This window comes from Herpailurus yagouaroundi, unplaced genomic scaffold (assembly GCF_014898765.1).
Source record: "Herpailurus yagouaroundi ecotype Mexico unplaced genomic scaffold, PumYag 140, whole genome shotgun sequence".
Taxonomy (NCBI): domain Eukaryota; kingdom Metazoa; phylum Chordata; class Mammalia; order Carnivora; family Felidae; genus Herpailurus; species Herpailurus yagouaroundi.
In genome coordinates, this window is record NW_024412395.1 from 75,216,660 (window position 1) to 75,231,336 (window position 14,677).

The following is a 14,677-nucleotide window of genomic DNA, read 5'->3' on the forward strand; positions in this document are numbered from 1 at the left end:
AATTGCCATATACTCTATATGTGCATATTTTTTGCAATGTTTGCACTGTGTTTTTACACATTCCAATTGCCATCAAGCTTTTATACCACTATTATATGTGAAGCCTGTGCTAGTAGCCTTGGAAATACAAAGATCTGTATCAAGTTCTTTCACCAGGGTATTTATGTTTTAACCACATAGATATCATCTGTCTGTCTACCCATCTATCCCTGGATTTGTAAATGTAACATATTAGGGCTTAAATACATAAGTATAATAAGAATAATCAGTTGTATATGAAGTACGTAAGTTATAAGCGTGTACAGGAGAAAATATAACGAGTGTGCGAATCTTATATACACCTACACAGGAATGGTCACATAATCAATATTCTTTGAGAAACTTGATCACTTACTCAGCACGATGGGGTGGAAGTTCATCTGGTTTTTTATCATCCTCTTTTTCTCTAGGATCTTTTAAAACAAAATCAACTAAAAAGAAAATTGAAAAGTTCTGGTAAGTAACCTTATATTAATTACAGTGTATTTCCAAGCAATTGCAAAACTAATTGCACTAAAATCAATAATTTAAATTATATTATTTAAAATAATGGAGTAATTTGTGCATTTATGAATATAAAAATATTTATGAGAAAAATCTGTAATGTGTGTGCCTTTGAGAGTATGTGTTCTCTTAACAATGTGTCCTTATTATTTCATTTGAAAATAATGATTGCTTTTAAAATTACATTTTCCTTTATAGCTATCCCACCAAAAGTAGTTCTCACTGAAGGTCAACAATACAATCATAGTAGTTTCCTTTCACTGAGGAAACCTACATATTGCTTTGTTCTCTGTTAAGTTGCATAAAACAATCCAGTTATCAAATCAGTAAAGGGAGCTACACTTCAGCTTCTATCTTCTGTGGTCATATTAATTCACATTTAAGATGCCATTTAAGATGCTCTAAAATGTAAATATATTATCACCCCTCTGCTTAAAATCCTTTGGTGACTCTCCTTTAAGTTTGAATGCTTTAAAGAGACCTAGAAGGCCCTTCAGATTCTGTCCCCTTCCCAAATGCACCCTATGCTTTGGCCATCATGACCACTTGCAAGCCCAGAAGGAGCTTTCACATGTGTCTTCCAACGTTCACACCATTTCCTCTACTAAGCACACTCCCTAGCACTCAGTTTGTGTGTCAAAACGATTTAGGCACGTCCAGAGTTCTTCCTACCAAATCAGGCATGAGCTCTTCTCCCGTACAGCATGTCCTCTGTTTCCCTCCTCATTGTGCCTGCTATTTTGTAATTAGTGGTTTGCCCATCTCCCTCATTACAACGATGAGCTCCTTGGGGGCGAAGATTTGGCTTTTTGTCTTTACATTACCAGGACACTCCATAAGAGTCTCAAATCCAGTAAATGCCCTCCTACCCAAAAGGAATCCGGGCAACTCCAAAACATGATTTCTCCAGTTTTAAAGATGACATCAATTATATCAGGTTTATAATCCCGATTAATTGGAGAACTTTTTCAAAACATATATTTTTGAGAAAGAGTGCATGAGCAGGGGAGGGGTAGAGAGAGAGGGGGCAGAGGATCCAAGGCAGACTCCCACTGACAGCAGCAAGCCCAAGGTGGGGCTCGAACTCACAGACCCTGAGACTGTGACCTGAGCCAAAGTCGGATGCTCAACCAAGAACTTTTAAGTATAGATTCGAAGGCCCTGCCTCCAGAGATTTTAATTCAGATGGGTTCAGAAATCAGGATGTTAAAAATTATTCTGATGATTAGTCAGCCTTAGAATCTATCAGTCTATGCCAGGACTCAGCAAAATTTTTATGTAAAGGGCTTGATTATAAATATAATACTTATATATTATTTATAATATTGATTATAAATTAAAAAATACAGAGACAAGGTGTCTATCAACTATTCATCTCTGCTCTTTAAAAAAATTTTTTTAACATTTATTTATTTTTGAGAGACAGAGCAAGACAGAGCGTGAGTGGGGGAGGGGCAGAGAGAGAAGACGACACAAAATCCGAAGCAGGCTCGAGGCTCTGAGCTGTCAGCACAGACCCCGATGCGGAGCTCAAACTCACTGACCTCAAGATCATGACCTGAATCAAAGTCAGACGCTTAACCAACTGAGCCACCTAGGTGCCTCTCATCTCTGCTCTTATAGCTCAAAAGCAGCCACAAACCATATGCAAATGAATGTGTATAGCTATATCCCAATAAAACTTTATTTACAAAAACAGGCAGTGAGCCAGACTTGGACCTGTGAGCTGTAGTTTGCCAACCCCTGGTCCATAGCAATAATTTTTACTTAATCACCTCCTGTCCTTTGCTGAGAAGATATAACCCTACAAAAAAAAAAAAACAAAAACAAAAAGATGGATTTTTACATTTTTTGCAGTACTTTATTAATGAAATTTGCCTAAGATCTCAAGCAATGAAATAGCAATGCAAGAAGCAGTATAATATAATAGTTTCAAGTATAGGTATTAACTTTCAGTTAATAAGACACATTCGAGTTAGAAAACAAAAATACTGATTTACCTATGGATTTTTTTACACTAAGAAGATAATCTTCTCTCATTTCATCAGATAATGCAAGTATGCTGTTAGTGAGGACTTTTAGATGTTGGGGGACTAAATTCAATACGTGCTCTAGCCAAGAATCTTCCATTGGGGCTACGTGGTCTGTATCAATTCCATGGTGAATATAATAGTAATATCTCTGAATATAGAAGATGGAGAAAAAAGATGGGTTTAGTCCTATCATTGTGTTCATCAAAAATAAAACTAGTGAGAAAAATCAAAGTTTTAGGAAAACAAAGTATTCACAAATCATAACAAAGTATTTTGTGCAATTCTTGGAGGCACTATTGGAGATCCCCTAAATTTAAAAAATACATGTTTCATGAAAATTAAAGCTCTTACCTCAGTTGATAACTATAAAATATCAAGTTATATTACCAAATATATATGCAGAACCCATGCTGAAGTAGAATTTAGTGCTTTATAAATATGTAAAAGTGTGGTAAATTAATTTTTTTTTATTATTGATAATCAAGTCCATCTTACAAGCTGCAAGTGAACCAGTATCCCTATACATTAAGCTCAGAAATCTATGACAGGATTTAGGAAACTTCCAATTGGCTTATTAATAGCCCATATTATAATTTTACAGCTGCTATTAAAGGTGTACATAAAATATTCATTTTAGGACATAATAGGATTTCTCTAGCAATGGACATTCAACTTTGATATATTTTCACTAATTTTTGTATGTCACTTATGAGAAAAAATTTTAAATATCAAAATATTTTTTCAAAAACACTCTCAAATTAGTAATGTTAAAGTCTTTGACATTTATGTTTAAAACAATTCTTCTGTATTTGAAATACTAGAAGAATTGTATTTCTAAAGTAAGTTAATATGCTTTGTGAAGTGTCCATTATGTAACTAAGATAGTTTCCCATAGAAGAATAAAGACACATAAAAGCTATACAAGACTGAGGCTCATTTTAACAAAGGGAGCAAATAAACCGGAGATTCTTTAATTGTGGTCTTAGGTGGCAAGGGAGACAATGATCTTAATCTAATAGAACAGATTAACACATATGAAATTAGACTTGAATCTTTTTTTTTTTTTTTTTGAAGTTTTAAGTAATCTTCACGCCCAACATGGGGCTCAAACTACATCCACAGGTTTCCACAAGAGAGGAGCACAGAATAATCTCAAAAGTATAAAAGTATCTTCAAGTGCTTCCTTTACATTCAATGATAGCGACAAAAGAGACAGCCCATTACCAAGATGTCTTTCTCTATTGCAGAAGTGGTCAGTTTTGGAAATGTCCTTTCATCAGGGCTGGCTGAGTCTAAGACAGCATCTTGTTGCCTAAGAAAATGATAAACACACTATTCAACTAAACATGAAAGGCAGTCAGAATATACATTAATGGATATATAGCTGACCCTTGAACAACTCAACTTTGAACTGTGCAAGTTCACTTATACGTATTTTTTATTGTACAGTGTTGTAAATGTATTTTATTTTTTTCTAAGTATTTTCTTTAGCTTATTGTAAAACTACAGTATATAATACACATTAAAAATATGTGTGAAATGACTGTTTATATTATAAGGCTTCTAGTCAACAGTAGGCTATTAATAGTCAAGTTTTTGGAGAGTCAAAAGCTATACATGAATTTTCAACTGTGGTGGGGTCAGTGCCCCTAACCCCTAAGTTGTTCAAGGGTCAACTATAAAAAAATCAGGACCGTTTCCTATTAAATCAGAAGAATGAGCTGTTGAACATTTTATTTATAGTGCACATAATACATATTTGTTTGATACCACATTCTTCCCAGAATGCTTCCTCTTTATTCATAGAGATAGTTACATTGTAAGTGATTGCAAGACCTAATTCAGAGGCTACATTCTTCTTGATGGGCTTTGCTCATTTTTCCTCATGACTCCAAACTCTCTCTCTCTCTCTTCTTTGAAATTCTATAGGAGTACTCTTGCAGTATTACTAAAATATTTATAGTTATTTATAAATAAGGGATTTAAAAGAGCACTGATGGAAATATTATAAATGTAGACACAGATAAATTCTTGAAAAAATCATTTCTCAGATATCTAAAGATATATAATACAAGCTAGCAAAGAGTAACATAGCTTATACATTCCTATGTATTTATTATTGGCTAACTGTTCATTAAATACTACAGGGTTGAGAGCTATAATTCAGTTCAAACTCTATACCAGATACGAGCCACATTTTGTGACTTCTTCTGGGGCACCACTGTGGAGAAAGACATAGTTCACATCTTCGTGAAAAATAACAAGTTGTTCTGGGATGGCTTTAACTTCTTTATCATTAAATGTATCATGCTCTAGATCCCAAGTTCATCTGAGATGGATACGTTCAGTGATGCTATATAATAAAATATTCCCTCCCACTAACTACCCAGTGAGTGGAGACTGGAGGCTTATTGAACATCTGTCTGAGATACCATACTAAGATAGATACCAGGATGCATCGTCTAAATTATTCTGTCTTTTGCAAATCCAGGAGTCAAATACTTTGTGAACTTTATACTCATTTTTTCAATTATATGGATCAGGGAGAAAAGAGTCAATGCAATAGCTCAGGTAATGTCTTAGTTTAATTCAGTACATAGTAGATGCTTAACAAAGGTTTATCAGACATTTGGGAACAAGAATATAAAAGGAGCAGTGGAAGATCTTCAAGGTATTCTATACTTGGAGTGAGAAGGGTTGACTACTCTAATTATAAAAAAAAAAGTCATCTCATTATTTTGATTATACAGTCAAGAGGTACTAATGCAACAGTAATGGACTTCAAGAATCAGGACATCTGCATGCAGATTCTGCCACCATAATGTATATGATCTTAATAACTGTGTTGTCCATGTTTTTAATGGAAGAAAGTCTCCTGTTATTTACCTTGCTAAACCCAGAGAGTCCAACAAGCTTCGTCCTCTGTGTGAGTAATGCCTGCCTAGAAGAGTGCAGTAAGGTCAGGGAAGGCAAGGAGGAAGTTGGGGGCTATAGGGCCAGCTGCACAAGTTATTGCAGTCATAATGAAGATCTTTCAGCTCTAAAACTCTAGGATTCAATCATTCCATGGCTATAGGCTAAGATTCTGCTCTCTAGAAACAATAAAAACTTTTTATTGATCACCTAGTCAGGCCCTCAACATTTTCACATGTTATCTCTAATCCTCACACCTATTGTTAGAAGAGACAGAGAAATCATCACAGATGAGCAACTGAATGTCAGAGAGATTAAATAGCTTCCCCTTTGTGTTTGTTAATTAAGTACAAACAACAAGGATTTGTCCATCCATATGTGCTTTCAAAATGCCATGCTCTTTCCAGCAGAACAATATTCCTTTCAGAAATAAATCTAAAGGCGACACTTTACCTGACTAAAGAGAAAATATGATGTACCTCATTTCCTAAAAATGAAAAAACTATATTGATTTTCTTTATTAATTCAATAGAGATATTGAGTCAAGATGGTGGCAAAAACATCCCTTTTTTTCAAGTTTCCTCATGAAAATGGCAGTAATTTTAACCAAGGACTGTAAAGAGACTAGAGGATCATCAGTTGAGATATTTCAACAAATTTCTGGAACATGAAAAGAAGAGAGAAGACAGATAAAACAGTTGAAAACACCATAGCCCATAACTCATGTAAGAAGACAACCAATCTGCCTACGAGATCCTTAGGAAAGGCTCTGATCTTGGAGTCGGCAGGTACCAAAGGAGAAAATGAGTAGAATGGCTGTAAATAAGGAACTTATTTTCTGAACTTTATGCCAGCAAATTAGACAACTTCAGTGAAAATAGATTCCTAAAAAGCAAAAATACCAAACATGACTCAAGAAGAAATAGAAAATCTGGATATATAACAAGTAAACTAATTGAAGGAGTAATTAATAATCTTCCCACAAAGAAAACTTCAGGTCTGGTTGGCTTCAAAAAGTTCCATCAAACAAGGATGAAATAATACCAATTCTACCTAAACTCATTCAGAAAAGAGAGGAGGTAAAAACACTTCCCAACTCATTTTGAGGCCTACAGCCAAAGACATGACAATAAAAATACAGACCCGTATCATTCATTAATATGGACTTGAAAACCTTGAATACAATATTAGCAAATCAAATCCAGCAACACACAAAAAAGATTGTACATAATGACTAAGTGAAAGGCATGTAGGCTTTAACCTGAAAGGCAGTTAATATACTATACTGAAAGATTAAAGGACAAAAACAAATTCTCATTTCAATGGACACTGAAAAAGCACTGGACAAAAAGCCAGCATCCATTTACAATAACATCTCTCAACCAACTAGGAAAAGAAACAATCTTTTCAACTTGATAAAGGGTATGTGAAAAACCTACAAGTAACATCCTACATAAATGTGAAAGACTGAATGGTTTCCCACTAAGACTGGGAAGTCCACTATCACCAATTCTATTTCAAAATATACTGAAGAACCTAACAAGTGCAAAATGGAAAGGGAGAAAGATGGAAGACACTGGACATGAAGTAAAACTGTATTTGTAGACAACATAATTGTATACATAGGAATTCTAGGATAGCTTTTAAAAAGCTCAAGAACTAGTAAGCAAGTTTAGTAAGGTCTTACAGATAGATCAGTAAGTAAAAATCAGTGGATTTTTCTGTATACTGGCCAAGAACAATCCAAAAATTAAATAATTCCATTCACATCAAAAAGTACTGAAGATCTTTTTAAAAGAAGTACAAGACATATATTACAAACACAAGACATTGCATTGCAAGGAGCAATTAAAGAAAAACTAAATAAAAAGTTCATGTTTATGGACTAGAAGATTCAATATTATTAAAATGGCAATCATCATAAAATCAATCTACTAATTCAATACAATGACTACTAAATCCTAGTAGGCTTTTTTTTTAAATTGTTTTTAATGTTTATTTATTTTTGAGACAGAGAGACAGAGCGCGAGTGGGGGAGGGGCAGAGAGAGAGAGGGAGACACAGAATCTGAAACAGGCTCCAGGCTCTGAGCTGTCAGCACAGAGCCCAACGCGGGGCTTGAACCCAAGAACCGTGAGATCATGACCTGAGCTGAAGTCAGACGCTTAACCGACTGAGCCACCCCAAGGGCTTTTTTTTTTTTTTTTAAATAGAAACTGACAAGCTGGTCTTAAAATGTATATGAAAATTCAAAAGACCTAGGATAGCCAAAGCCATTTTGAAATAGGATAATAAATGTTATGGACTTAAACTATCTAATTTCAAACTATAAAGTTTGAGTGATCAAGACAGAATAGTAGTGGTGTAAACATGGAAATATAGACCAATGGACCAGAAACAGAACCCCATATATGGTCAAATGATTTTTGACAAAGGTGCCAACCTAATTCAATGGGAATAGTCTTTTCAACAAAGGGGGCTGAAACATTTAGATATCTATATGCAAAAAATTGAACCTCAACCCTATCTCATACGATAAACTAAATCATGCACATAAATATAAGAGGTAAAACTGTTTTAAGAATAAACTAAGAAAACATAGAAAATCTTGTGACAGAAAAGGATTCTTAGATGTGACTCCAAAAGCATCAACCAAAGAAAAAATTAATAAATGTGAGCTTCATCAAAATTTAAAACTTTCACTTTCCAAAAAATACCATTAAGAAAATGAAAAGATAAGTCACAACCTGGAAGAAAACATTTTCAAAAGATAGATCTAATAAAAGACTTGCATAGGAAATATTTCAAGCACTTGTACAATGCATTAGTAGAAAGATAAACAACCCAATTTTTTAAAAGTGGACAAAAGATTTAAATACACATTTCAAAGAAATTATATGAATGTCAAACAACCACCAGAAAAGATGTCCATAATCATTAGTCATTAGGGGCATATAATTTTAAAGCCATAATGAGATAAAATAACACATCTACTAGAATGGCTAGAATAGGCAAAACAAAACAAAAAAAGTGTGGACAAGGATGTGGAAAAACTAGAAGCCTCTTTGTACACTGCTTGTGAGATTGTCAAATGGTGTAGCCACTTGGAAAACAGTTCAGCAATATCTTTAAAAGTTAAACATATACCTACTATACAATGATTTCTATAATTTGGCATCTAGCCAGGACAAATGAAAACATATCCACAAAAAGACTTGCACTCAAATGTTCATTCATAGCAACACTTTCAAATAGCCCAAAACTACAAAAATAAACAAAAGGAATGGGTTAAAAAAACATATTCTAGGAATCCGTTTATATAAAATTTTAGAAAGGATAAAACTATAAAAACAGAACACAGATCAGTGATTGCCTGGGGCAACCAGTGGTAGAGAGAATTAATGGAAACGGACAAAATTTTTATGGATGATGAAAACATTCTAAACCTAGATTTTGGTTAAGGTTGAACTGTAGAAATTTACTAAAATTCATTCAATTGTACACTTAACCTTGAGGAATTTAATGGTATGTAAGTTATATCTCAAAGAAGCCGTTTTTAAGCCTCTCTAGAAGGCTTTGAAAATAAAATATTCAGGAAAAGAAAGACAGGTTGACAGAGTACAGAGTACAAATAAAGTAATGGCAAATAGAATGATGTAGGCTTCTCATCAAAAATGATACAAGTCATGGTGGCTACAGTTGATAGTATTCTATTATATGACTGAAATTTGCTAAAAGTAGAACTTAGGCATTCTCACACACACAAAAAAGGTGAAGATGTGAGATGACGGATGTGTTAACTAACTTGACTGTGGGGATCCTTTCACAATATATACGTATATTCTCACATCGTACACTTTAAACATATTCCAATTTTATTTCTCAATTATATCTTAATAAAGCTGGGGAAAAAACAATACATAAAATAAAAATATTAACCAATTTTTTTGTCTTTTAAAGTTTATTTATTTTGAGAGATAAAGAGAACATGTGTGTGCAACCTGAAGAAGGGGCAGAGAGAGAGGGAGAGAGAAAATCCCAAGCAGGCTCCATGCTGTCAGCACAGAGCCCAACACTGAGCTCGATCCCATGGACTGTGAGATCATGACCTGAGCAGCAATCAAGACTCAGACACTTAACTGACTTAGCCACCCAGGCGCCCTGGCTAATATTTTTCACCCAAAGTTTTCAGATATAAGGTAAAAATTGCAATTATCCTTTCATTTTGTAGCCAGCTTTGTCATTAATTCAGGGGTAAGGACAAAACAGAGACCTTTACAGAGATGAGTGTCTCAAGTTAACTCCCCGTAGATTCTCACTGAAACAACTACTGAAGGATGAACTTCAGCAAAACAGAAAATGCACCCAGAAGAGTAGAATGCAAAGGCAATTTTCCAAGAAATTAGAAAACATGTTAGTAAATCTCAGCGTTAAGAAAAAAAGTATGGGGAATATAAGGACCTGGTAGATCTAAAATATTATTAAAATATTAGTAGAAATAAAATGAAGAATGATGACATGGAGAATGCCAAGGATAGTTTAGAGCTAAGTTAGAGCAGTCCAAGATCCCTTTGTGTTGTTCAGGGGCAAGACAGATTAAATTGAATTTTAAACGTTGAAAAGTATAAATTACAATATGTGGTTTTAAATATTAGGGTAACCAGGGGTGCCTGGGTGGCTCAGTCGGTTAAGCATCCAACTTCAGCTCCGGTCATTATCTCAACGTCCGTGAGTTCGAGCCTCGCGTCGGGCTCTGTACTGACAGCTCAGGGCCTGGAGCCTGCTTCGGATTCTGTGTCTCCCTCTCTCCGCCCCTCCCCTGCTTGCACTCTCTCTCTCAAAAATAAACATTCAAAAATATTTTGATAGCTTTTAAGCCAATAGAAATAAAGGGAGAAGAGAGAAAACTCAATTCAATAGAAAGCAGAAAAAAGAAGAAAAAAGAAGCAAAGGCAATATAGTAAATATATAGTAAACACAAAGTACAAAATAAATTGGTAGAAGCACACATGTATATGAAATGCCAACAACTATAAATGGGATTAAACATAATACTAAAGTATAGAAACTCTAAGATTGAATTTCAATATATCTATCCATATCCTATTTATAAAAGGCATAACTAAAAAATGACATAAAATGGCTAAAAAGAGACTACTGTTTCTTTTACTACAACAACAAAGATAATCTGAAAAACCTCCCAGTACCATTCTACAAATGTTGGAGAATATGGCACGTTCCTTTTGAATGCATAGATGAGCTCACAAAAAAAAAAAAAAAAAAAAAAAAGAAATAGGAGAAAAAAAAAATGGAATGGCAATCATCAAAATCCTGAGGCTACATTTATGGGGTCCAGGGCCTTGGACTTTAAAGCCCATGTCAATCAGGAGGTGAGGAGATGATTCCATAGGGCTGAGTGAAATGAAGAATTCAAAGTGAGGCCCCTTGTGTGAAGCTAAAACCCAAGACCGGCTCTATCCTCAAGCAGATAAGGACCAGAAGTGACAGGCACAGGAAATTGTGTCAAGAAAGATCATCTGTCTTAGCCAGGATGCTGGGCACAGAAAAAGTTGCTTCCAAGACTTTGTAAGCTACCCAGCCCATGGTTTGGGGTCTTTATTTCACACAGTTTGCGGAACGCAAGAGTACTTAATCCAAAAAAGTGGGCCAAGCTGGTAAGATCCTATGGGCAAAGGCAAACTTCAAACAACTCTAGCAGAGGTGCACACCTGCAAGCCGGCTGCAAAGGGCTCCCACAAAATCCCTTTGCCAGCCCACAGTACCCACTGTCCCCCTTTCAAGGTGGCCATTTGGCCACTAAAGTACCACATGGGGACAGTAAAACAGGAATCTGTGGGCAAGTTACTTCCTGCAACGTGTCATGAAATTATGTTCACAAATGGCAGCTTGGGTGCCTAGAGAGTCATAAACAGAGTGTAGCAGGCATCTAGCAAGAAGCAGTGAGGAAACAGGTAAAGAGGCACTAATGACTTATATCTGCACTGCTCTTCTAAGCGGACTTACAACTCAGAACTGGCAAGCCCAGCCCTGCTCACAAGGCTGATCGCTTCACCCCAATTCCTTGTTTTTCTAGACAAGGAGACCCCCAACACCACATTACCTGAGCAGAAGAGATGGGGGTGGGAGGAAACCCACACCTTATCTTCCACCAGCCACGGTGGCCATGAACGGAGCTCCCAGACATTGTGCTCCCTCAGCCAACATCAGCATTAACATCAGTACCTTTTTCGTTTGTGATATTTAATAAGTGAGACACACTTCATAGGGTTAAGCTCAGTCTTTATTTGTATTCTGACCTCACTCCAACAAGGCTTTGGGGCATCCTTAGAGATGCATGGAATGGTTATACTTTTAGATAAAAAGTTACCCGGGGTTCTAACAAGGTTAACACATACTGCTTAGCTTATAGAACTTACATAATGACATTAACAAGAGTGCTTCTAAAGTTTTCTCGTTCTTTATGTGGAAATTTGCTCTTGGATTTGGAAGTAGATGGTCCAGCATAATTATCCTCCGTTTGGTCTAGTATTTTGCCCTTTTTGCCAAAATGTTCCATGTATTCAGCTTGAATTTTTTTTTTAAAAAAAGCATAAGTTAGTCATCTAAAAAGTAAGCTAAAACATTTAAGTGGTTAGAATAAAATGCTAAAGCAACTTTCAAGTAAAAGCTACACACTGTAAGTTCTCAAGTTACCGTAAGTACAATTACCTTTCTTTCAGTATTAGGAAGTTAAACATAATAGAAACCTCTATTTCAAGAATATTCATTTATATTTTGATTAATATGCTAATAACTCTAATTTTCAATTAATTTACATAGAACCTTCTTAAAATGAAGATTAAAAATATGATTAAAATAACACAAAACTATCTCAAAATTTAAAGAACTATGATGAAAAAATGTTAATATTCAATGTAATCAATCTGAGGGCTCAATAAAATAAAAAGTAAAAAATATTAAAATGACTAATTTGGAAGCAAAATTTACAACTTATTAAAATCGCTCTCAGAAAAAAAAGTCTTTCATGCAGAGGCAAATTCTGACTACAATAAATCAAAGTTTTAACATAAACACCAATTCTTAAAATATCAGCTTTTATAGCATTTACAACAGCCTGAAATAATTACGAACTGGAATCAGTTATTTTACAAGGGAAAACATTTGGGATAAATTTTCCTACTTGACATAAATGTCATTTCAGTTTTACAATTTCACTACTCTCAACTAAAATGTTGTACGATTTTTTTTCCCCCTCTAGAGAACTTCCTTAAGTCTAAGTTGGAATAAAGTTCTTACCATAGGACTGTTCATTTTTAACGCTAAACTGTTCAGGAATCTCATCAGCCTGCTTTACAGTCAAATGGAATGACGGAGCTGCCTGCTGCCACTGGGGCTTTGTGCTCACCTGGAACAGGAAATGCAAACAGCATTAATCAACAAGGTCAGAAAAAAACAAAACAAAAAAAAAACCACTTTTTTTTTTTTCATGAAATGCAGGAGTATTTATAAACACAGACATTTTCTCAAACAAATCCGGACATCTGGAAAGAAGGCACACTCCACAGCAAACCTTGTTCAAGCCTGTGAATGGCTGTGGCGTGTGACATTTGGGAGACATTACCAAAGGCTCTGATGCTAGTTTGATGCGGGCATCTGTTACATAACACTAGGGTGGGCATTCCGGAGAGCCTCTCCCCCCACCCCCAAACATTGGCAAGTGATTTTTAGGCCTTCCATTTTAATGAGAGGGACTCTCTGCTGGGCTCCAATGCTAATGAGCTTCTCTGCATTCCAGCTCCAAAAGATCTTCCTGTTCTCATAGCTTTAAGCAGTTGTCTCGTACTTCGGCAACTCACGGATTTATTCCACACTTGAAGGCAGGGTTCATATATTCTTATACTTAAAAGATGTAGGCAGATCTCATAAAAGAGGGAGGAAGGCTAGTGATGATGGCTAATTGGCACTCAGCTTCAGTGCTGGGGAACGAGAGAGGCTGGTGGGGACTGTGGCAGACAGGAAAATATCTAGGTCTTCTAAAAAGACAACAAAAATTAGCTCAGGCCAATTACTGCAATACCAGAACACAGACCCACTGCTGCTGGAACCTAGGACTCATCGAGAAACCCAGATGGGTGGATTTGAAAGTAAAATACACATTTTACAGATGACAGAATCTCTATCTTCCTCTCAGATCCAGACCACGTTGATAGAAAGCCCATACTTGCACAGGTTTCTTCCTACTTTTTCCTCTCTGCAATCCTTACTCCTGCTCCCAAATGAACTTATTTCTGGCTCTTCTTTCGCAGGAAAACAAGCTAAGGCAACTTAAAGATCCATGCTCTTCCATTCTGACTGCCTTTCCATTCCTTTAGTCTCATCTTGCTCCATAAAGGATTTAAGATTTGTGGGGCTGCTATGAATGAGGACTGCAGAGAGGGTGAGAAAAGACAAAACAAATTAAAAAAACCTACTTTTTTTTGAGAATGGGAGTTACCAGTGCTGAGTCACCCTTGATTTCAACTACAGGGATCTTCTCTAGAAGCATGAAGCGTTGTAGTGAAAAATCATTCTAGGTCTTAACTACTGCTGGAAAATTTCATCCAAGTGTAAACCTTAATATTCAAATGAAAGTACTTTGCTGTTTGTTTTTTTAAGTCAATGGGTTTATAAGAACATCTCTTGAAAATATTATTTTCCTTGTAACATATAAAACACAAAGAATGCTGAGAAAAAAAAACTAAGATACATATGAACATAAAACCAGGCTTAAAGCAGCCAACAAAAGTGTTGTAGACTATTATATGCCACCAACAGGAAAGGATTATTATGCAACTCAGCCACTGAATAGTAAATAAGAAAATTTAGGTTTACATTTCTAAACCCTCTGTGCTAACCAGACACAATGAACTCAGGATAATATTTTTTTTTTTGGATGGGGGGTTAAAATTTGTTGAGTTTTCAAAAGAAAATGTCTATTTTATTTCAAGTCTTGTCTTTTAAACTATAAAATCTACAATAGATTTTGTAGAACTAGGGAAAGCATTCTATGGCTGAATTTTACAGAACTTGGCATGATACTCCGGTGTCATCCACAAAAACATGTTTTCAATTAAAATTTGTGTTTTGGGGGCACCTGGGTGGCTCAGTCGGTTGAGCATCCGACTTCG

General features: G+C 35.5%; 1 protein-coding gene across 7 annotated transcripts in view; it reads right to left on the minus strand.

Annotated features, from left to right (window-relative positions):
- DNAH7 (dynein axonemal heavy chain 7) overlaps nt 1-14,677 on the minus strand; it is a 267,521-nt gene that overhangs the window by 231,374 nt on the left and 21,470 nt on the right. For 5 of the 7 annotated variants that reach the window (XM_040475707.1, XM_040475709.1, XM_040475708.1 and 2 more), the window contains 5 exons: nt 12,807-12,915; nt 11,927-12,074; nt 3,801-3,888; nt 2,544-2,724; nt 395-470 (listed from right to left, as the gene is read on the minus strand). In XM_040475707.1, the coding sequence (XP_040331641.1) occupies nt 395-470; nt 2,544-2,724; nt 3,801-3,888; nt 11,927-12,074; nt 12,807-12,915 (602 nt within the window). The other 2 variants (XM_040475712.1, XM_040475714.1) reach the window with 2 other exon arrangements.